Here is a 25,125-nt window from a genome sequence, read left to right on the forward strand (position 1 = left end):
ATTGCTCCCCTGTCCCCAGCATGAATTGTCTGTGGAGGAAACGTGGAGATCAATCTCATGTTCCTCCACAACCATCATGTGAAACAGAGGGATGTGCCCGTAGCTGGTTGGCGGTTTCTACGGAGTGGCCCGTCCGTTCACACCCTCCTCCATGGTAGCTCCTACTCGTTCTGTTTGCCGGCGTCCATCACTAGGCGGTGGGAACGTTGGCATCGATGCCAACAAGCTACGGTGTCTTCTGTGGATGAGAAAAGCGAACCCAGAAACGTGGGCTTGCCCAGCTGTCACCTGGGGTTAACGTGCTGCTGGGGCTAAAATGACACCAACAGTAACTCTGCTGGTATAAGCGAGAGAGCAGCTCCGGCTGTGAATAGATTCTCAAGGCCCGTAATGAAGCACTACGAAGCGCTGTCACCTTCGTGCTTCAGGACAAGTCAGAAATGCTGCAGGTGTGAAGGATACACAGACACCATGAGGGACCAGTTACCGAAAGCAAACCGGATGGGAAAGAGTCGCGTAAGTCAGAAACTGCCATCTCGAGGCCCTGAAGTCACGGATGATAAGGAGAGCTAGTTCTCCGTAGCATCGCTAGAGAGCCTGCATAGGTCAGTGCACTTGGTTATGTCAGGAGCCAGTCTGCCTACGTGGCTTTTTCCCCAGCTTTATTGCGTTCTAATTGGCAGCATTTTGTAAGTTTAGGGTGGTGAACTGATACATCACACGTATTGTGAAATGATCCCCACATGAAGGTTAACACAGCCATCACCGCACATGATGTGTGTGTGTGTGTGTGTGTGTGTGTGTGTGTGTGTGTGCGTGCTGAGACCTGCCCATTTCTTTTTTTCTTTTCTTTTCCATTGCTAATAGAGATTCTTCTGAGTTTACCTCCATGACCGAAGGAGAGTCACATGAACAATGCTGTGTTCCCTTCATAACTGATTCCATTTTTTTTTTTTTTTACTACTGTATTTTGGAAGATCTGTATAAGTTAAATGGCCGTTCTTGAGTATAAGGTCTAGAATCTAATTTTATAAATAATAAAGGTATTCACAAAGTTACCAAACACTGTTGGTTGCATGTGTGTAAGTGCTGTTATTTTGGAGTTTACTTCAACAGCATTCACCACATCCTCGGTCTCTATGGTGTGTAGCATAGCCTAGAAAATCATGTCAAAGTGATGTTTCCTTCAATGAGTACTTTGTAAAAGAATTTATAATTTTGCTGCAGCCAAGGTCAGCGTGGAAGAGGTGGAGAAAATAACCAGCTCACACATAAACCCACACCAACACTGGCAGATTTTTCTTCTGTTTCCATTAAGATTAAAATTGTGCCAAGGAAGGGGTGCCTGGGTGGCTCCTTCAGTTGAGCATCTTACTTTGACTCAGGTCATGATCTAGCAGTTTGTGGGTTCGAGCCCTGCGTCAGGCTCTGTGCCGACAGCTCAGAGCCTGTAGCCTGCCTCAGATTCTGTGTCTCCCTTTCTCTCTGCCCCTTCCCTGCTTGCTCTCTCTCTCTCTCTCTCTCAAAAATAACTAAACATTAAAAAAAAAAAAAAGCTTATGGAGCACGGGTTTATTCTCAAATAGCCATTAATCCAACAGATAAAACTGCTGGAAAATGTAATAAGCGTGATTTGTTCTCCCTACGGTAACTGGCGGGTAATAGTATAATGGTGTTTCGAAGCAATAGGCAGTTATTTTGTGCACTGGTTTTCTACTGCTGTGTAACAAATCACCACAAGCGTTAGAGACCTAAAACACTTTATCACTCACAGTTCCCGGGGGGTGGGGAGACGGGGCCTGGCTCAGCTGGGTCCTCTCAAGGTCTCCCGAGGCCGTGATCCAGTCGGTCTCACCCAAAGCCGGTGTCCCTGCTTCAGTTCCCGTGGCTGTGGGCAGAACTCATTTCCTTCCGGTAGCAGGACGAGGGCAAGCTCCTGGGGTTCTGGGGCACTGCTGGTCTCTCTGACCAGCAGGAGAGGCCTCTGTCTTGGGGGCCCAGGCCTTCTTTGGGGGACTTTCATCTGGTCATGTGATCGAGTCAGGTGCACCCAGGATCATCTCCATTTCAACTAACTCAGAATCACCAGATCTGGGGCCTCCATTGGGCTAAAGCTTTCTCTCACCTTGCTACAGATCTGGCCCACGCTCCGGAAGGGGAGAGGATTTCGTGGGCATCAGTGTCAGGCACTGGTGGGGTCCTGGGGTCACATTCAGGTCTGTCCGTCACAGTTTCCTCTTTAGGAATTTTGTTTTTTAATTCTTTTTCAGATAATTCCGTTTTCAAAAACAGTGTGTTTGTGTGTGTGCACTCACTTGCAGATATAGGTAGACCTTTAAAAAGAGGAAACATACAATTTGATTGTTTCCGTGAACTTTTAAATTTCCAGGATATGTTTGGGTTAATAGTTATGGATCTCTAGTTGCAAACAATACAAGTCACAGAGTCACTTTCTGTACTGTCATGGATTCAGTGTTGTTTTTTTAATGATTTTTATTTACTTCACTTATTTATTTTGAGAAAGAGAGAGAGAGAGAGAGCAGAGAGAGAATTGGAAGCAGGCTCCACACTGTCAGTGCAGAGACTGACGTGGGGCTCGATCCCACGAACTGTGGGATCATGACCTGAGCTGAGAGTTGGCCACATAACTGACTGATCCAGCCAGGTGCCCCTGGGTTTTGGTTTTTAGGCCCCCAAATCTCCAAAGCATGCACCTGTCTGTGACTTCAGTCTGTCTTTCGGGGTCATGAGGGTTAAAGCGACCCCGGTAAAGGATTTGGGTGCAGGTGAATTTCCACAGAAGCCTAGTAGAAGTGTGTGTGGTGCACAGAAGGGTCAAAGGCACAGAGAAAGGAAAAGTAAAACCTGGTGCTGAGGCTCCAACCACAAAATGTACTTGTCTCACAACTTGCTTAAAAGAAAAAAACAATTAGAAAGCCCTAAACATTTAAGTCTGACAGTTTCTTTTTGTTTTAATCTAAAAATTATCTCTGCACACTCATATGTTTAAGTCTATTCCCAGAAAAATGAGCCATATACCTCTAACTTCATTATTTTTATGTTAGATTTATTTTAGTTTGGGCATCGCTGTTGAAACAATTCTTCCGTGAATTCTTATCAAGTGCAACACAGTGACTCTCAGCTGTGAAAAAAGAGGGGGAAAAAAGCTTATTTCTAATAGGCTTCCAACTAATATGTTTTTTAAAAGTGTATACTCAGTGAAAAATTAAATTCCATACTCAATTTGTTTTGCTATAAAAAGGATAGTGTTACAAGGAGAGAAAATTGTAATGTCAGTAGTGTGACAAGCCCAGAACTCTATGCTTATGTAATTGCATCATTGGAAACCTTTTCTATCAATATATCAAGACATGCCCATACTTTTTTTTTATAAGCTTACACCTTCTGGTAAGAATTCAGAAGATTGCATTTTTACTCTGCTTCTACAAAAAAACCCAGAGAAACATATTGTATACAATACATCCTTCAAAATAGAATGACTTTCATTGGAAATGTCACAATGGAAAAAACTGTCCGTGTAATTCAGATACAATAGAGGCAGGCTGCTAGAAAGTCCTGGAAGGAACTCTGTATTTACTGTAAAACAAGATGGGCATATTATAAAGAGGAAAGGCATTCACATCTCTGGGAATGCCATATGAAAAACCAGTCCCCAGTCCACCATCCCAGCGTATAATTCTTGGTTTGCATTAGAAAATTTTATTCTGGCGTGTACACTTTTAGATGAAAATCAAGATAGCTGTTTAATTACCGTAAGACATCAGGAAGAAAATACTGGAGCCAAACACGATGGCATTTCTAAGAAAGGGGTGTGCAGATGAGTGTTTGTGGAAGTGCCACACTGTGAAACAGAAACCCCTCCCACCGTAGGGTGGCTCAAGGTGAGGCTGTCCTGAAACCGGACATAAATCGTCATCATTTCTCAGAGAGAGGAAAGGGCAAAGTATGATCAGGACCATGTTAAGAAAGGACAGTGGCACGAGGTGACACGTAATTGATTTACTCAATGTCAGACACAAATGAGAGCTAGAGGTGGCTGTGGAATCCGTGTCCCTGGCCTTCTAATTGGATGTTTCATCATCTTGCTCCCTTACTGACATGCACAGCATCATAAAGACTAAAATATAAGCATTTACAGTGTTTAAAAAAGCTCTAGTGAAACCTCCCTATGCTTCACTTCTGTGACAACATGAGAATTGCCTAATTAGGATCGTAGGTCACCCTGATGACCTACGTCGCAGTCCTCCGGATCCTATAAAGTTCCACGTGCATGTTGGTCTGCACTAGTTTCTTAAAAAAGAAAGTTTTTTTAATGCTTTTATTTATTTTTGAGACAGAGAGAGACAGAGCCTGAGCGGGGGAGGGGCAGAGAGAGAGGGAGACACAGAATCCGAAGCAGGATTCAGGCTCCGAGCTGTCAGCACAGAGCCCGATGCGGGGCTCGAACTCACGAACCGTGAGATCATGACCTGAGCTGAAGTCGGATTCCCAACCGACTGAGCCACCCAGGTGCCCCTGCACTAGTTTCTACTTAGCTTTACAGGATTTCCCCAGAGATTTAGTTTTGTGAATTGTATTTTTGTTTTATAATTAATTATTCCTTCTATTTTGTGACAACTTGCCAGTTGACACACACAGCTATGTATACTCATCTTTTGGAACGGACGGACATACTGCTAACCATCAGTACCTTGAGAAAGACAAAAGAGCCTCCAGAAGGGTGGCATAAATAATTTAAAGGATTAAACTAAAAGCATATGACTCGAGAGAGAAATAAATGGAGGCTGACAGATGATATCACCAAATGCTATAAAATCGAGCATTTTATGGCAAGAGTGATGACGGAATTTTTGCTCCACTCTTCTTTAGGGGAAATAAAAAGTAATCACTATTGTATTGGTCAAAGTCATGGATACATTGTTTTTGCAAAAGGTCACTCATGGGAAGAAGAGATTCACAGAGACTTCTCTGCCGTGTCAGAAAGGCAGTGTTGGGTAATGAATCACAAGTCAGTTTATCTCTGATTTTGATTTTTCTTGCATGTATTATGGCATTTGTAATAATTCTGTAAGGAGAAAAAAACGCCATAAGAAATTTTTATTTTTTATTGTGCAGGGGAACAGATCAGTAATTACCTTTTCCAAAAGTTCCATTTTTATTTTTAAATTTTTATTTTTCTCCACTTTAATGAATTTTGACATTAAGACATTCGAAGGCTGTTTAGATCTCTACCAGATAATTAAATGAGTCTTTTTTTTTTCATTTTTTTAACAAAGTAAACATTTCAGCAAACAGTGATATGAGCATAATCCCCTGTTAAATAACAAAACTAAACTCTTAGACGAGGACGTGAAAAAATTTGAAATTTCAGCTTGAAATTGGCAAAGACTCTGGAATGATCCAGTTATCAGCACTCCGTAGCAAATGTAAGAGTGTATACACATGGTCAAGTGATTTAACTTACTGGTGAAATTCAGGCCAAAGGAATACACCCGCCTCTGTGTCCGGAAACTAGGACTGAGTGTCTTAGCTGTGTCACCTGTCAGCTGTGTGATCTGTCATATCGCAGCACATACTTTTCTTCTGTAAATAAGTCGTTGTTTTTGGACAGTCCTAGTTCTGAAATTCTACAACATTGGAATCAATCAAAAGCTATTTTTACTGTTCAAAGGGATATAAAATTTTTCTTGTGATGATTTCAGCAAAGTCTACCTTTTAACTCCCTACAACAATTGGATAAGTGACAGCTTGTGTGTGGGGTATGAAATAAGCAGGAGCCCAAGGTGACTCCAGTGTCGGTGGGCTCCGGGGATGTTATTTACTGACTTGGGGAATCGGGAACGGTCGATTTGTAGTAGAAGAGGTTTAGATGTCATTTTTGGATAATAGGGTCTTGACATCCCTCGGTGCTTGGTATTAGGTTTTTAATCTTGCTTCCATATGTAGCATAGATGGGAGATGTGAATGAAGTTAGAATTTGCCCATTAGATGTTGTGTAATCTAATTCTCAGGTAATGCCAGTAAGAGCAAGGTGATGGAGGTAAGATGTAAACAACAGATCTTTAAAAATCTATTTATAGGGCTTTGATGAGTTGACTTGTTAAATGAGATAAAAGGAAGGAACTGTGGCTGCAGGCTGAGTTCTGGATGATGATGCAGGTGTCAGTACTGTTAAGCTCTAGAATAAAAACAGGGGACTTATTTGCGAATCCTAGCATTTCTTAAGATAAGAGTTTATCATTACAGTAATCAGAAACCTATTTCCTTTACCAAATAGCAAATAGGTTGAACAGGAACATTGCCTCCGTGGCAGAGTGTGGGGGTGAGGGTTAGGTGGTGTTAGGCTTAGTCCACAGCTGATGGACCCACCTGGCCGCATGGCCTGTAGGCTCCAGTCGTGAGGTCTGACGGTAATGCAAACCCATCTGGAGTCAGGTATCCAGAGGATTCTCTACATCTTTGGTTAATTTATTGAAATCTGATACATTATACATCTTGGTCAGTAAAATATCAGTTGAGGAGCCAAATAATAAAATCCAAGAGGTAACAGATATGTTCATAGAAGAGCTGTCTCTTGTGGAAATTTCCAGAGGTAGTTAGCACGCATCAGTATGAAATAAGATCTGTATGAATTGGAACTTTTGGAAGAGGTAATTACTGATCTGTGCCCCTGCACGATAATTGAAATAATTGCTAAAAAATTGCTCATTCATGTTTATTATTTCTTTATTAATTTGAATGTTTAATCATTAAACTGATTTTTTTCATGTAAAAGATGAATTCCCACATCTAAAAGAATAGATTGGTTCTGATGAAAAGTACAAATGAACAAATAATTCATCAGGAAATGAATGAAAATTTTCTACTTGTACTCAAAACCTGTTCAGTTTTCAGGCTATCAAAAATGCTTGAAATATCTGTCATCGGTCATCTGAGCATCATCAACCTGAATCCACTGTGACCAAAATAACACCATTTTATGTCCATAATGCTGAAGACTTCTGATTGCATTTCATACAATAATCCCATGGAAATAAATCTATGAAATACCCATTTCATTATATAAATGTGTTATTACACATTTCCACTTGAGTATGTGATGGGACTCCCTCTTTGGAAAGTCAGCTTATGGAAAAATAGGAACCTCTGTGTCTTCCATTCAAAGTTGGTTAAGTAATATTGTTGTACCCATTTTTAATCTTCATTAGCTGGATGGATATTTCTGATTGAATATTACTTTTAAATCTTCCCAATTTTTTAAAAAATTAGTATGAATACTCAAAAGATAAGCAGTGATTTTCATGATTTTAATAATACTTGGAAATCTTTAGAAGCTTAACAGTTTATTTGAATTAAAAGCAGTCACTGACAAGTTGGAATTAATATAACCACCAATGAAACTCAGTAACATGAATACATTAGGGTGTTTCTATTCCCACTTCTGAACTTCCTTAGATAATGTGGTAAACAGAGTACTCACTATCCCATCCCTGTCTTCAAGGAGCAAGTTTTTAGATGGAATAATAAACTACACACAGGAAGACGTAGAAGAAAAAATAACTTGTGGCACACCAATGGTCACATATTTTGCAGTGGATTCGTAAGAAATTCAAGAAGGACAGAGGACTCAGGAGAAATAGGTAGGGGAGCCTTAACAGGAATGGGCTGGATTTGGTCTTAAAGGACAGGTATGATTTGGAGGACATGAGCAATGCAGTCAGGCAGTTACTCTGGATACAGGGGGCAGGAGGTGGTGACAGAATGGTGACAGGAATGAGTTTCACCTGGGTTTCAAGAATGATCCGGCCAGGAACGCCCTAGCACACACTGGAAAGGAAGACCCAAATGCAAAACAAAGTGAAGTACTCAATTCAAGTAAAAAAAAAAAAAAAAAAAGAAAAAGAAAAACAAAAACTTAAATGCAGATGAACTCTTCGTGGTGTTTATCATACACCTTCACACGACGTGTGTAAAAGCTCTGAATGAGCAAGTGTCGTATCTGCGCGCAGGTCTCCAGTTAGGTGGTTCCTGTTACTAAGGTCTCAGAAGTAAGCTGAGTGAGCCCCGGCTGGCTCTTGCAAGTCACAGTTAGGCTGATGGATGGCGGTCACTCGCGCGGAAATTCTTTGGAAGAATGAGATGTGGAACATGAGGAACGGTACCCTTACCCCCTAAAGCCGTGATAAACCAACAGTGGTCTGGTTGTGGCTGTCGCTTCTTGGGAATTGATGGCCTGGCTACATTGCTTGAGGGGGTGCGTTCTGGCATATGGTTTGACAATAACTTTGTATTTATTTGTTGTAGAATAATATAGATAACAACATATGAATACTAACAGCAGCAAAAAATCTGAGTGTTGTTGGTAATCCCTTATATTTATACAAAGTTTACTTAGGATGAGTTCAGTGTGTTCTGTTAAATCTTTTACTTTTTCTTATAAAAATCTCTGTAACATGGGGGCAGGAAGAAAGAGGCATTACCATCCATATTTATCACTTGGAAACAGAAGTGGGACGAGGTAAAGGAAAGTGAACTTGAGAATGGACTTAGTCTGGACATCGTTTGGAAGAGCTCAGTTGTCCCTCATTTCCCATATCCTGTGAGTCCTTGTGCCCCTGGGCCCCTGACCTTCTGCATAGGGTGTTCTCAGCAGCTCTTCCCGTGGGCATAGTTCTGTTTCCAACCATTCTACTTCTTCCACTTGGGGTGTTTACACGTTCCCATGGGCACCTTTGCTTTCCTCACACTTTTCTTTTTTTCCTTTTGCCAAGAATCAGATACACAGACTGAACAGAGGAAAGAGCCGTGTTCGCAGAACCAGGACTCATGTCCCTAGTTGCCTCCCGGATAATCTCTTGAAGATCAGTGTGAGGTTCATTTGGTTGCATGTAAATTTGACATGTCTCTTGATCCAATGGGGACAACCTTTCCGGGGAAAAGAAAGTGTAACAGTTATTTTATGGGCAAAGAAGAATTAAGTCCCCCATGGGACTTTCCAAAATGCTCTTCTTTTGTTATGTAGTACAATGCTCTTGGCCAAATCGAGTGAATCTTCGGTAGCAAGTAAGAAGAGACAGTCCTATCTAGTTGATCAGGATGTGTCTTGGGTAGTCCTCATAGCCCTGTCAAGAATGCCTGAAGGAGCCCAGGGTGAACACAGCCAACTTTGGGAGGGGTTCCTCTCAGGACCAAGTAGGGGAAGGTGAGGGGCCACTCTAAGGGGAACTCACTCTGTATCAAGAATTGTCACCTTAATCTTGTGTGCATTAAACTGCCAGGCTTGCGTGCTTCTAAAAGGAAGCTGACTTTGTCTGGGGCACCTCCATTTGGGCTCTAACAAAACTCTCCAGTGTGTCCTACTTAATTAACCATTCTCTAAGATTATTTTCAGGATTAAAAGAGATGTCCTGGACAGAACTGCCTAATGCATTGCATGGCACAGTATGTGTTCTGTAGGTACCCCGTACCATGCTCCCTTCCTTTTCATGCTCACCTTTATGGAAATAAGCACCTGGAATCAGTGCCCTGTCATTTATTTTGTTCCTAAGTGGAAAGAAGACCATGAGATCCATGGGTGAAAACAATAAATTAAGCACAACTTATAGTTCTCTATTAAAGTACAATAAAAAGTAAATGCATTGTTAATCATAATATTCCCATATGCAGATAATATGCAAATATAAACATCAAGTTTTAGACCATGGGAATCAATATTATATGCTAAAAATTCCATGCTATCAAGAAATGATGGTTTTAAAAATAACTCACCGATGTGTTCCTATTTTCTCTTTCCCCACTCTCCCCACCATTTTCATTTCACGGATCAAGACTTTCATAAGCAAAATGGCAAAAAAAAATCTGAAAATTTTCTATCATTAAAAATAATTACATAGTTTGGGGTGCCTGGGGGGCTCAGTCGATTAAGTGTACAACTTCAGCTCAGGTCATGATCTCACACTTCGTGGGTTTGAGCCCCGTTTCGGGCTCTGTGCTGACAGCTCAGAGCCTGGATCCTGCTTCAGATTCTGTGCCTCCCTCTTTCTCTGCCCCTCCCCTGCTCATGGTCTGTCTCTCTCTCAAAAATGAAGATTAAAAAAAAATTTTTTTTAAGATAATTACGTAATTGAATTATGTAGGAATGCTCAAGTTTCTTAAAACATTGCTGAAACTGTGTCTTGGGGTTTAAAAACATGCAATTGTAATATGATCAAAATATAGTTTAATTGTGGTATTTTTGATAAATATATTGGTAGAAGACTTTGACTTGCCACTTTGTCTTGGTTCTATATATTGATATTTATTTTCTCGAGCTAGTGAAATCTGCGTTCAATCTAGCTTTAACTTCTTCCCTGTTTTGATACCAAATTATTTAAGTGTGAATTGTTAGCGTTTTCATTCCTTCTGAACTTCGTATTTGGCCATGAAGATTCTTCAGGACTGCAAACTCCCACAGCTAAATTTTAAGGAAATCAACAATAGTTAATCAGATTCTTGGAATAGTCAAGTTATTTTAAGCAATTAGTGAATTTCAGAATTTAAAATAAAAATATGCTTGAGGTTTTTTTTTAGACATATTATTCCTAACTCCACCCCAACCCCACCGTGGAAAACAGTCTTTTTCAGAGAGGAAGTTACTTCTTAATCTGCAAATAAGAAATGTAAAAGCTACCATTCTATTAGGGAATATATTCTGAAAATAATCAAATTGCATTTTGTGTAGTCAGTTAAATGTGATATATGGTTGGTTGAACTTGTTTCATTGTACTTCTGGATATCCCTTCGTATAAATGTGTATATGTATGTATGTGTGTTTGTTTTTACTGGTAAAACCGAAAGAAGCATCCGCAGTCAAGCATGGCGTGTTACTTGCGGTCACCTGTGCACCCCTTGGAAAGTACAGGTGGCTCATTTAGAAGCAGCCATATTTCATACTGTGTGGCTGCCTATAAATGGGTTGCCCTGTACTAGCATCCTGTTTTCCCAGAAGTCCTGACGAAGGACATAAGACTCCAGCTTGGTGAACTCTTCCAGCTGCCTCCTAGAATGTGTGTGCATTCTGTTCTTCTTAAGCACTTGGTGATGTAGTAGGAACACTTCCAATTAAACTCTCGGCCCTAAAGGGCAAAGCTATGCCTGTATACTGAAAGAGGATGTAGTATCTTGTGAAATACATTATAAATTAAGTGTTTAATATGTGTGTATTGAATGGATGTCCCATTAAAATGTAAGATGTTCACCGCTGTATATTATTTGTCTTTCTGTACAGATTGTGAGCTCCTGGTGAGCCAGGACTGAGATCAATTAATTTTATATTTCCAGTACCTAGGAAATTATCTGAAGTACAGTAGACACTATAAAAAGATGTTAAAGAAATGATTTAACTAATTAATGCCGTAGATAAGAGAAGGAGATTTTCCAGATATGTTTTCTCAATAAAATTATCTAAATCATCTTTTTTTTTACTTTAATACCCATTAATATTAGGTCAAAAAAGGAAAAGATTATATTAGGATATTATACTCCCAATGTATTTTATCAATCAAATGAAGTGTTACTAGACTAAGCTACTATATATAAATTACTAGCTTCATCATCACGTAGAAATCATAACGAAAAGTACATTTTATGAAAATAGTATTAATAGCTTATATTTACAATTAAAGTACTCTTTTACTTCAACATTTTTGCTTAAAACTTAAATGTAGAGGACTTGGATAATCTGAATGTACAGAATGGTGATGCCAGACAAATACTAATATTAACCGCCTGACTGTAAGTTTAATTCTGTATGATAGGAGCCAAACTTACAAAAATTTAGAGAACTTCCTATTAAAACAAAAAACAAAAAAACAAAAAACAAAGCATTCCGAGGCAGCTGGTTAGCTCAGTTGGTTAGAGCATGGTGCTAATAATAAAAAAATAAAATAAAATAAAATAAAATTCCGTGTTCCTCCTACTGTTCTCTCCAATATAAAAAGTAGTGAACACCAGAAAACACAAAAGTAATTAGGAAAAGCAGAAAAGCGACAGAAAATAGAGATGGGGAGGGACAGCTGTTAGGGTTGTGGTGGTGTCATCCATGGCTTCCATATTTCTGTTGCTGATGTGCTCATGAAGGTCTGTTGCTATTCCTTATCGTGTCTGATTCCTCTATTGGACAATAAGCTCCATAAGCCTTTCTTGTTTCGTGTCCTAAATATCTTAAGAGCATGTTTATTTGTAGTTATTTGTAGAAGAAGGTGTTAATGAAAGGGTTTCTTTTCCTGGATCATACACTGGCTTGTTATGAGATGACATCAGGACCCGACATGATGTTTCTCTTCTCCCTCAAAACCCTCGTGTGAGCTCTGTTCTCTCCCTTGTGTCACCTCTCCATCACAGCCATCCCTCTGCTGCCTCTACTTGCGTCTCGGGCTCCCCTTGCATGATGACACGTTTGCGTGTTCTGCACACACACGTGACTTTACCCCGTGCACTACCCTGTATCCCACTGCTGCAGCCAACCTCAGTGCTAGATAAACATCTTTTAATTTTTTCCTGTCTTATTCCCTCACTCCAGTCCGCACTCCATATTGCCACTGATTCTCTCTGAAATACAAATACCTACAAATATCTGTGTGTCACTTCCTTGTGCAGACACCTGTTTCCCCACCAACATCGCACTGCAGGCTGACTCACTCTGCACTCCCCTCGGCTGCAGGATAGCCCTTCCCTGATTTTTACAGCAAAGCATCAGTGAGATACACCTGCTACCGGAAATTGGTCTCCATCCCAGGATACACCATGTTCTTCCAAACCTCCACATAATAATGAAGACTTTATCTGGAGACTTCTCTTCTGGTTCTGTAACCACCAATGTCTACTATCCTTCCGGAACAGCTCAGTTTTATCTCTTCTGCAAAGTTGTGTCCCACCTTCCTCTTTCCTTCTGTGCCTCTCTCAACCTTCCCACAGACCTTTGCTGTAACAAGTATCATATCTTTTTATTAAGTTTATATTTGAGAGTGAGAGAAAGCACAAGCAGGAGAGGGGCAGAGAGAATGGGACAGAGGATCCAAAACAAGTTCTGTGCTAACAGCAAAGAGCCCAGTGCGGGGCTCGAACTCACAAACCATGAGATCATGACCTGAGCCAAAGTTAGATGCTTTACTGACTGAACCACCCATGTGCCCCTCTTATTGTTTTTAAAATACTTATTTTTTTGCTGTGTAGGTAAGTAGACCATGGACAAGAGGGCCCTGTTCTGTTCACTTCTACTCACAGTAACTAACAAATTCCCTGCCTCATAGTCATAGTAAACATGTCTTAAAAATTTAGACAATGTGCTAGTTATAAGTTCTTACCACAGTGTATGAGTTACCACCGTCTTCACCAGTTGGATGCATTTAAAAACTAACACAGAGTAAAATGCCCTTGGCCCACCCTTTCCCTGCCCTGGTGTAGATGCTGACCCTGATGTGGCTGCCAAGTCCCCATCCTCAGTTGTAAATACTCTCAACAGGGACAAGCCGTGTGCAGTGGTAAACATCAGGGAGAAGGTGGACAGTGCAAAATGTTTCACAAAGCCCTCCCAGAACTGGTATTAACACCTTGAATCACTGTATAAACTCCACGCAAGGTCAGAGTATATTCCACATTAATGTCTCATTTTGGGTCTATACAATATATTTAGAATTACAAAATATTTTAGGATTGACTGCAAGAATTCTTAGCTATGATTACCTTTATGGTTTGTTAGTGACATATTTCGTGAAAACCAAGATGGTTCCAGAGAAGTAGCTACTTTGGCTATCCGATTTTCACTCTGGAGTTCAACGGGCTTTTTGATATTTCACTCTGGAGCTCAGGAGTTCATTTTTCTGTTCAAACGTTTTCACCATCCTGTTGAACACTGCTATTTGGGGGAAATTCTCAGTATCATCTCCCATAATGATGAAATAACATCAGTCATAAAATAATATTGGGGGAAAATAGACGATAAAAAAACTAGCTGACAGAAAAAAATCAGTTTGAAACCAAGAACAGTTGTAGGTAAAAAACAGCACTGATGTGTAATTTTGTAAATAATAACTTAAAACTCCAATGCAAGTACACATACTTCATCTAGAGTTTCATTCTTAAATAATGAGACTTGGGTTTAAGAGCAGGAATCCAAACATTTCAGGAAATTCTTCATCAGTGAACTTTACTTTTCAAGTGAACCACCAAAATAACCTGAAACAGCGCTCTGGTCTCAAGCTACGTTTCTTTCCAGATGACTGCAAATCCTTTTACCTTGATACACGAGCGATACCTTGCAATATGAGTAGTACCTACCTCTGAGCATCACATGAGCACAACTGAGCCAATGATTCTGGAAATTCACTTTGATATACAAGTGCTTTGGATGACAAGCATGTTTCCAGAACAAAATATGCTCACAAACTAACGTTTTACTGTACTTCTTTTTACTGAAAGCAAATGGGAAAGCTATGTCCCTTTCTGTGTGTTTGTGTGTTTTGTTTGTTCTGGTTTTTGGTTTTTGCACATGGCAACCTTTTCTTAGATTACTAAGGAGATTTTTACCAAAAGGTACATTATTCAAATTGAAATAAGTGTCAGGTACAGTTAAATGATGACAGGATTCTGTGAATATTTGAAGCTTTTTCAGTTGTTTGTAGGAGAAGGTATCAGATTTGTGAATGAGGAATATGCTTTTTCCTTAGTTGTGGTTCTCAAAGCTCGCCTACACAAGAAAGCACCTTCTCAAAAGCTGTTTAGACAGAGGCTGGGAAATTCATGACTGCAGGCCTCATTCAGCCTGCAGGCACAGAATGGATCAGATCCAGGGCAAATTCTTGTCTCACACAAGTGCTTTATGGGGAAGATAAGAACTAGACCAGATACTTGAGAGTTAAGTGGAAGTCTCTTATAATGCTATTATTTTGTTAGATGCTCAAGATATATACCATTTAATCCTTAAAAAATATTAAGACTGGGTAAATACTGTAAAAGATGTGGAGAGGTCATTTCCATCTGCCTGATGTTTACAGCTTGTTTTCCCTGGAACATTTAGTCCAAAGCATCTTTGCTGCTTATATGACCTCAGAAGAAATCACAGGAAACAGACACAAATGGAATTACTAAATAAATTCAATACCAATCACAACTCTTAATAGATAATGTTTTGAAATAAATAACTGGCTTTAATCTTTTTTAAAGGTTCTGTGGCCTAAAAGAATATACAGAACCAGTATTTGCTACACTGATTTCGTGCAGGCTGGTGGCTCCAAGACAGGAAGGGACATCTTCTCTGTGTTTTTAAAGTCATCACCCTTTAGCAGTATTAAGATTGGTCATTATAAAGTGTTTCAGATTCAGATTAAAATGGAAATGTCTCTTCTTTGGAGGAGTATCTTTGAGATCTAAAGATAAATCTTAAAAATACTTTTTGAGGTGTTTTTGATTAACCACAGGACATTTTTTTTCCTGAAATAGTCATGGAATTCATCAGGGAGTTTTTTGCTGCTTCAGAATGTTGCTGTTAGGCATCTGTGCAACTTATTAGTTCACCAGTGTTTAAAAGCAGTGTTGAAATGTTTTCAGAGTCACAGTGATGTTACAACTCCTTAACCACAAAGCAAGCCAAACTCAGTCGAAATTAATTCATCAGTTTGTGGACAGAGAGCAGAGCGGGGATGTGTTTCCGGTGCTTGTGGACGGACTGAGTCCAACAGTCCCAACAGCGAGGGAAATGTGGGGTTTCTGAGGATTTCTCCAGCCGTTTCAAGACAGTGATCAATCCTACTTTCAATGCTTCCTCCAGGGATAAAGTCTATGGTTCCACCTGTAACTGGAAATGAACTATTAAATCATGTGGGGCATTTCGTGTGAACAAAGCTCTCTTTGGTGGACTGAAAATTGGAAAACTGAATTCTGGAATGTCCAAATACTTTTCAACTGTCTGACAGGGAAGAGGAATGTATTTCCTACCATGACGTTGGATGGGCCTAGAGGCTTTGGGCGCTTAGTAATCAAGTGCAGGACTCTTTACACGTAAGGAATTTCATGATGCCGTTGAAGACATAAGCAAACTTTTGAAAAACTGCTAGAAGGCACCGTAAGAAAGCAAGTACCACAGGTACTGGAGATAGCAGCTACCCTTTCAGAGACAACTTGACTCAACTGTGTGATAGGATGTGTTGTGGTGTTGTTTTTTTTTAATTCAAGATTAAATGATAGAAAAAGCTGTCAAACCTTTCTCAAAAAAAAAAAAAAAAAAAAAAAAATCAACCCAAAGAAGGCTTGGCAGACTTTATTAGTACATCTTTACTTGTTTTATTGTTTGCCCTCTAGTGTTCTTTTTTACCTTCCTCCAGAAAGGTTTTAACGCCAAGTGGTTAGTTGTAGAGGTTTGTCTGTAAAGCTGCAGACTAGAAGCTCGTGAGAACGCGCACAAGTCACACAGGAAGTTCAATGTCATTACTTTATCAGCACGGGCACGCACCTCTGCCAAGGGAATCTTTTATAACAAAACGGTTCTGTGTCACCCAGAAGCAACTGGTCCTCATCATGGGAGGTCCTGGGCCAGCTTGACCATTTCCTCGTCCAGGCCTTAGTACTCCACAGCAGGTGCTTGTGTTTCAAAGCTTAGTTTAGAAGCATTAGGTGGGGGGTCTGGGGGGGCTCAGTCAGTTATGCGTCCGACTCTTGATTCTGGCTCAGGTCATGATCTCACAGTTTCCTGAGTTCGAGCCCCACATTGAACTCTGCGCTGACAGCATGGAACCTGCTTGGGATTCTCTGTCCCTCCCCCGCTTGTGCTGTCTCTCTCAAAATAAATAAACTTAAAAAAAATCTAAGAAACATTAGATGGATTTGCCAACTTTTTCTCCCATTCCGAGTGCCATTAAAGCCTTCACCAAAAGCCAGTAAACCATCTGGTCCTTTGTGTTACTGACATCTGGCTTTAACAATCTGATTCTGGATTTTAAACATCTCCACTTTCAGAATATTTATTCACTCAACAATCATTATAAACTAAAAAGGAATCCAGATTTCTGGTGCTCCTTGAAAGGTCGGAGGCTCATGTCCCGCCAGGTGTGAATTTCCACGGCACAGGAGTTCGTAACTGTCTCCCAGGGCCTGCTGTCCTGCACAGACTTTGCTCTTCGTTGATAAAGCCCTGCATGTCCTTGAGCATGAATCCAACTCCTCGTATGGATTCCTTGGCTTACCCGGCATCCTGGCACAAGGGTGTGGATGCTAGTGACAGATCCCTGGCTCTTGTTGATACCTGGAGTTTGTTTGTCTACTGAATATTTTCAATTTTATCTTCCACTGTCATTTGATACTTAAATACCTAATTTGAGTTCATAGTGGAACATCTGAGATGTTACTTGTTACCAGGAGCGGGGCCCTCCTTAGGCGTGGCCGCACCTCCTTGCTGGTTCTGTCCTCAGTTCCTCACACCCTGTGGCCTTGCTGTAAAGCGCTGCTCAGATCCCCTCGCTTCCAACCCAAGAACCACATAAAGCAACAACAACAAAGACTCCGGTTCCGTTTTCCCTTTTGTAGAAGGAGAAGCACAGGCTAATTAATGTGTAGAGCCTTTTGCGACACTTCTGTCCCATGGCTGTCTGTCAGAGGCACCTTCAGCAGGTTACTGGCTTGCTTTCTCCCTGGTGTGTTGGCTGTCTTTGGTCAGATTAGACTAGTCAAATATCTGCATGAGCCCTGAGACCCTTCCCCTAAACGCCTGCCTCCCCTTTGTGGCAATTAAAATATCCCTTTGTTTTGCACCGGGATTGATGTTCTCTTACGTTCTTTCCTTCTGGGCAACTGGAGTTAAAATTACAATAAAACCTTGGTTTGCCAGCATAATTCATTCCAGAAACACACTTGTCATCCAAGGCAATTGTAGATCAAAGCGAATCTCGAGAACCATTGGCTCAGTTGTGATCACGTGACATTCGACGGCACGTACTACTCCTATCGGAAGACATCGCTCGTGTATCACGTTAAAATTTGTTAGAAATGTTTGCTCATCTTGCAGAAGACTGGCAGAATGAGTTACTCACAATCCAAGGTTTTTCAGTATTTGCATTTCTTAAATAGATCAGAGTTATTGTAAAGGCATAGTTAGTAACGACTAATACTTTATGGGGGACACTTTTAGGAAGAGAGTTAGCAACTTGAGTGTAAATGACCACATGTCATTTTCTCTCCCCTGTACAAAACTGCAGAACTCAAATCCTGATTATATAGAGATCATCAGGGTGGCATTATGTTGCGAATTTATGGATATATTGTCCTCCATGGAAACCGTCTCAAATGCAAGTCTGGCAGGCCGACCTATCAAAAATCACAAATCACAAATCCTTCCTTCCTTCCTTCCTTCCTTCCTTCCTTCCTTCCTTCCTTCCTTCCCTCTCTCTCTCTCTTTCCCTCCCCCCCCTTTTCTTTTCTTTTTTTCTTTTCTTTCTTTTTTTCTGAAAGGAAGAAATCAAAGTTAGGTGGAAGTTAATGTTAACAGACCATGTGGTACATCAAGTTCCCAGCTCTCCTTTTTAAAATGGTCAAAATTTGCATCGGGATACAAGGGGAGAAATGTTAGTGTAAGACTGTCTCCACAGATGGCCGTAATATATTGCCTCACATAAAAGCAATATACAGCTCTCAGTACTGCAGAAGCTAAATCTTCATTTCTGTCATCTATTTCTTTGAGTTTAAGAGCTAAGTTTGGCGAAGTCATTATAGTGATTCATTTCTGGGATTTCCGTTGCACGTGGAGTTAGCTGCCCAGAAGCCCCCCTAACCGTATGCCACAGCAGTGTGGCAGGTGGAAATTCACAAGCCTGCCTTCTGTGAGTAGGAACAACTTTTCAGTTTCCCATGAAGCTTAAGATCTTGCAGTTATAGAGAAAGATGGTGTGAAGGTGGGCGGGTCATGACTGCAGGTTACAGTCAGTGCTGGCAGTAAGGACCGTGAAGAGTGCCTTTCAGGCTCTGTGCCACACAGGCATGGCTGGTCCCTCCTTCTGGAAAGTTTGAGCTTGACAGAAGGAATGTGGAAGTAGGAAAAGCTTACAGCTCCATGAGACAAGGCTCTAAGGCTTACTGGAGAATTCAGCATGCTGGCAGGCAACCTAGATTAGCAGACGAGAATTTGGAACTCTTAGGAAAAGAGACTCTCCGTATAATTATGTAAATAGATAAGAACAAATAAAATTATCAAGCATCACGAGACGACACATGGTTACCAAATAAGTCCGATCGAGACCCACCTGTGTTTTTCCCTTTTTAAATTCACAGTCTTCTTTTTCTTTCCAAGCTCCGGGAGGCGTTTGATAACCTCCACTATCTCATCTTTATTTGATGCTAACCTACAGTCTACCGTTACTTCTACTCAATCTTCCCCCTCCTTTCTCATAGGTTTTGACCTAGTAAAATGTGAGGATCCAGGAATCCCTAACTATGGCTATAGGATCCGAGATGAAGGCCACTTTACTGACACTGTAGTTCTGTACAGCTGTAACCCAGGCTATGCCATGCATGGCAGCAACAGTCTGACCTGCCTGAGTGGCGACCGGAGAGTGTGGGACAAGCCACTGCCTTCCTGTGTAGGTGAGTTGGGAAGTTGGCCTCCTCACTACACAAAAGCATACCTGAGAGCGGGAGCCCCACGGTGCTGCGGAAGAGGGCAGGGTTCTTCTGCTCTCTCTGCATGTAGGTTTTTATGTATTTCCAAGATATGCATGTCTTTTTGTTGTTTCTTGTTTTCTGTAGGAAAGGACGATTTCCTGGTACTGTTTTACTGAGGCTGTCTGTACAGAATTACTATTGGAATTATAACTCAAGTGTTTCATTGTTTTATACTCTCGACTTTAATTACGTAGCAGATAATGTCTTTCCATCGGGATGATGCTTGGGAATAAGTAAAGGAAACAAATGATGGAGACGGACGAATGTGATTATTTTTGGTTGTGTGTATAATGTGGACGTGATGGTTTGGGGGTTTGTTATTAAAAGAGCTGTATGGAAATCCGAGGGCCTGGAGTGAATCCCCTCCTGTTTCCCTGTCTCTCGCAGCGGAGTGTGGTGGTCATATCCATGCTGCCACGTCAGGGCGCATCCTGTCTCCCGGCTACCCTGCTCCCTATGACAACAACCTGCATTGTACCTGGACCATCGAGGCCGACCCAGGAAAGACCATCAGGTACTTTCTTGTACTTTGGTTTCCGCGATGCAGTTTTAGAATACGGTCTTGTCTTCTGTATTTGTAGTGGAGATAATAATACATCTGTTATTATCCATGACTAGATTTAAGTTTGTGAGTCAAAGAAAAACACATAATGGTGCGCATACAGTTTTGGTTGGCTCACACACTTACTTTGGTGTTCCTTTAAGAACTTGTGTTAAGCCATCTACAAAAAAGAGAAAAAGGAAGTAAAGGTATCAGTTAGCTTTTGCCGCATAACAAACTGGCCACCAAAGTTCAGTTGCGTAAAACAGTGATTTATCTGCCCTTGACTTTGTGGGTTGCCTGGGCAGTCCTGGGCTGGGCACGTTTGGCAGGGTGGTCCAGGATAGTGTCACTCAGGTGTGCACATCTCACCTGGACGTGTCGGAAGGCTGGGGCCTCTCGATACCAGACTGCTGTTTCTTCAGTAAACTAATCACGATGGAACTTGCCCGGCAGCAAGAGAGGGCACGCTTTTCAAACTTCGCCTTGCGTAACATTTGCTAACATGCCATATGTCAAAGCAAAGCTCATGAGCAAGATAAAGTTTGAAGAAATACACTCCAGCCCTTAACGGAAAGAAAAGCAAAGTCATATTGAAAAGGGGCTTGCATACAGGGTTGGGGAGAATATGTGGTCATTTGCCATATACCGAAGTTAAGTTTGAGGTAAACCAGGAAAGCATTTCAATCTAAAGTTACACATAGAAATGAAAATATTTACAAATCACTGAAAATTGGGGTACCTGGGTGTCTCAGACGGTTAAGCTCACCTCTTGAGCTTGGCTCAGGTTTCGATCTCAGTGTTGTGAGTGGAGTCCCATGTTCGGCTCTGCACTACATACACATGGAGCCTACTTGAAAAAAATCACAGAAAATTGTGCAAACATTTTAAAAGAAAATACTCTATTTTAATTGATGGGTCTTGGTTATTGTGGTAATCTTTTTATACGGATAAGTAAACCAACAAAAAGTAATCTTTGCAAAGCAAGTGTTCCATGTTCTGGTCAGAAGGCCATGTCAGAAACCACAGCACGTAAATCACAAAGTAATTTCAAAATAAGTTGTTTCTTGATTATAGTTCTCATGAACAAGAAGAGAACACAGTCCTTTGCAGTGCTTTGTAGAATCATTTTACTGTGTGTTTATTTTTTTTTTTCCCTTTCATTGTAGTTCTTCTGAAATCTCTGTACACAATTTACTGTCTAAAAATTTTGCCCCACCCTGGGGCGCCTGGGTGGCGCCGTGTGTTAAACATCCGACTCTTGGTTTCAACTCGAGTCACGATTTCACGGTTTCGTGGGTTCAAGCCCCGTTTCGGGCTCCTCTGTGCTGACAGTGCAGAGCCTGCTTGGAATTCTCTGTCTCCTTTCTCTGCCCCTCCCCGACTCTCACTGTCTCTGTCTCTCTCAAAATAAATAAAGTTGACAAAAATTAACAAAAAAAAAGATGAACAATTCTGCCCCACCCCTAACAGTCCTAATCCACAGACGTCCAGTCCATTCACTGCCTTGTGCACCAGGAAGACCACGAGAGACTGAGTGGCCAATTCAGCTCCTTCTTCAAATATATGAAGTTGAATCAAGTGGGAGATCAAACACAGAAACTTCTTTATGGGGCAAGTGAATGGACAGAAGCATTCATAAAGCACTGATTTTTTTGTCCTTATTCATAAAAGGCACCCTAGCAGACTTAGTAATGTATGTAAAACAGACATAGACCCATCATGCTGCAATTTTATAACTTAGTGACAGTAAACGGGAATGAAAGCCGAGGGGAGATGCATATTGTATCCTGTGATGCTCCGTTCCCTTCATCGGACATCCGTCCTCTGAAACCCACAGCTCTCTTTCACACTGTGACACGAACATCTTGCCGTCTTTTTAAAAAATAATTTTTGAAGTTTATTTATTTATTTTGAGAGAGAGAGAGAGAGTGAGAGTGGTGGAGGGGCAGAAATAGAAGGAAGGAGAGAGAAAGGACATGAGAGAGAATCCCAAGCAGGCTAGCTGCTGTCAGTGCAGAGCCAGATGTGGGGCTCGATCTCAGGAACCGTGAGGTCATGACCTGAGCCGAAACCAAGAGTCAGACGCTTAACCGACTGAGCCACCCAGGTGCCCCGAATTTCTTGCCATCTTAAACTAACATGGCACAAACTATTACCACTTTCAAAGCCTAACAAAAAATAATTCTCATTACTTAAGAGGAGCAAGAGAAGGCATGTCAATCACATACATAATGCAAGATGTCAGTTTATAATAAATGATGTAAAAATTAACTTGTGACCTTGATTAAGATAAGTGGTTAATTAGATAATTATTGATCTACTGCGACAAAAATAAGATATATTAGAGTAACAATGTAAGAATCTGTAATTCTTTATGGAAATCAATGCACTTTTCCACTGAACTAAATAAAACTAAATATTATTTCTTAACCTTTAACTCCTGAATGCTTGACCTGAGTATTATAAAAGCCATTATACTAGTTTTTGTTTTGAAAAATTCTAAGGATATTTTATGATTCCCAAAATAACTTGACATAAACAGGATATATTTTCTTTTAGGGAGATTTCAAATTTCTGTATCTCTGACAAGTTCCTTTGTGATTTGTTTCCTAAGAATTAAAATAAGCATTGTTCTCCTAAATGCAAACCAGAGGATGAATTCATTCTTGGCAGGTGAATCTAATACTTCATTAACATTTTAATAAGAAAAGAGAAAAGAAAGTAATAAAGAATGAGTTGAAGTAATAACAACTGTAGAACTTTTATATCATGGACTGGGCTCTGATGTTTAACCATTAGGATTCTAGAAAAAAAGACATTGAATACACTAATTTGTTGTTCTGGGGATGTTGTCATTCCCTTCCATGTCTTTCAACTATGAGAGTTTACTTTAGCAAATTTGTAAACAGATCTTTTTGATTTAAGTCATAAAGTCCTTCCTAATAAGGAAATCAAGAAGGAAGCATCAGTATTTATAATTAATTTACTCAATGTTCAGCTTCGTCTCAAGATGTTTCTGGTGATTCCTCTTTGTTAAGAAAATATATTGATTTTGGTGTGGCACTTTGGAAAACAAACATAATTAAAAGTACATGATGTACAATTTTAGGCTTTAAATGGTACTACTACTCAGAAAGATAGGGTCCAGTTTTAGCTTTGATATTTGTTGGCTAGTGTCTAAGCCTTACTTATTCCACTGGTAACTTAGCCAGTATTAACTGAACTGTTTATTTGGTAATGAAGAATGCATCAGTCATATAAACATGAGTTCAGGGATTAATTTAAGTATTTAAAAAATTCTTCATATAAATGGAATTCATTATTACACATTCAGACTCTGATTTATTTAATGTAAATGTTTTTACTCTCAAAGAATGAATAAACAACAGGATCCCAGAAATTATTTAAAAAATGGTTTCGACACACTTCAGGGCCAATTATTGTTGGACCCATTTCGATTTCACTGAAGCCCCAAGCAATTTCTGATTGCATGTTGCATAGCTTTTTGCTCAAGGCAATAGATGACCCCTGAATGGTTATTGTTATAGGGCACCCGGGTCTGGAAGAGGTTTGTAATTTTAACGTATATTCTATAAAGCAGTTACCTGAGCTGAATTTAATTAAAAGTCTAATCACAAGACATTGTAGTACATGTAGCCACATTTAGTGTTTCATGTAAACATTTCTCTAAGAGACTCTGTGTATATTGCTGAACACAGCTGTAATTTATATAATAAAGATAACAGCACTATAACCATCTTCAGCAAGCAGCATCGAAGGCCACATTTTACATAAAGACGTGTATATCGTTCGTTGGTATTAATTGCTTTTCTGCAAGTGTAATTGTCTAGAAAACTCACTTTGAAGGTATTTCTGTGCCTAGTCGTTCGCAGGAAATTACGTTGGGAGGTATGGTTAAGGGGAATTCTTTTGGAGAAGCCCGGGCAGGATTAGAAACATCAGAGGCGTATCAAAAATTTACCTCGCTTGTCAAAACTGTCCCTGTCCAGACTTTTACAGAAAGTGAAATATGGGTTGCTCACCTCAACCTGATGTGCCCTGGACTTGTTTCTTGGCTATCCCGTGTGATAGAGCACAGTGAGGTCTGGCTTGGAATTGTAGGGATATTCTAATTTATTTGTGATCAGACTTCAAAATCCCCATAAGGAATAGAGTCAAGAGGAAAGTGGTGGGCCAGCGACCTCCACTCATGAGACAAGTCTGTCCGGTCTCAGTGTTGAGCCTTAGCCAATGTGCCGGGAACCTGAGTTGGAAGCCTTTTGAGGATCTAACAGCTGAGCATGGGGCCAGGAATCAACACATCTGAGGTTTTTCCTTTCCTATTTAGACCACAGATTATACTTATCTGTTGTAGACAGCGTGAGGAATTCGCCAGCCACGAGAACTTCAGCCATCAAAATGAGGAAAGAGACCATTAGTACTGACAAGTCCGCCGTGTCTGGGCTGGCTTCCAGTCCTTAGCCTGGAGCCATGGGGACAGCCACGGGGTTTAGCGTACCTCCCCAGCCACTGAGGAGCCAGTAAGAGAGAGGCGGGACAGCCGCGGCACTCCTCACTTTGTGGGATCCTCACAAGCGCAGTTTCGGTTATTAATCTTTATTTAACAGCCCTCCTCCAACCATGCGGCCGGAATCTCCGCAGAAACTTGTGGACGGGCTGAACAGTTGCATAAAGAACAGACTTGCATTTTCACCGTTCAGTCCCCATGTCACTACACAAATAATGGAGGCACACCGCCATCGCCGAGTGACCATGTCTTCTTTCCAAGTCCTCGAGTAGTTGAGCATGTGCATCTGCTACCAAGTTCATGCACAGGGCATGTTGCGTTGCTGCCTCCTTTCGTCGATAAACCCACT

At 40.7% G+C, this 25,125-nt stretch overlaps 1 protein-coding gene across 3 annotated transcripts in view; it reads left to right on the forward strand.

Annotated features, from left to right (window-relative positions):
- CSMD1 (CUB and Sushi multiple domains 1) overlaps positions 1 to 25,125 on the forward strand; it is a 2,002,273-nt gene that overhangs the window by 1,669,409 nt on the left and 307,739 nt on the right. For all 3 annotated transcript variants that reach the window (XM_078445226.2, XM_078445227.2, XM_078445228.2), the window contains 2 exons: positions 19,435 to 19,626; positions 20,092 to 20,218. In XM_078445226.2, coding sequence (XP_078301352.2) covers positions 19,435 to 19,626; positions 20,092 to 20,218 — 319 coding nt within the window. The remainder of the gene's footprint in view (positions 1 to 19,434; positions 19,627 to 20,091; positions 20,219 to 25,125) is intronic.

The sequence above is a fragment of the Panthera onca genome, chromosome B1 (genome assembly GCF_046562875.1).
Source record: "Panthera onca isolate mPanOnc1 chromosome B1, mPanOnc1 haplotype 2, whole genome shotgun sequence".
Taxonomy (NCBI): Eukaryota; Metazoa; Chordata; class Mammalia; order Carnivora; family Felidae; genus Panthera; species Panthera onca.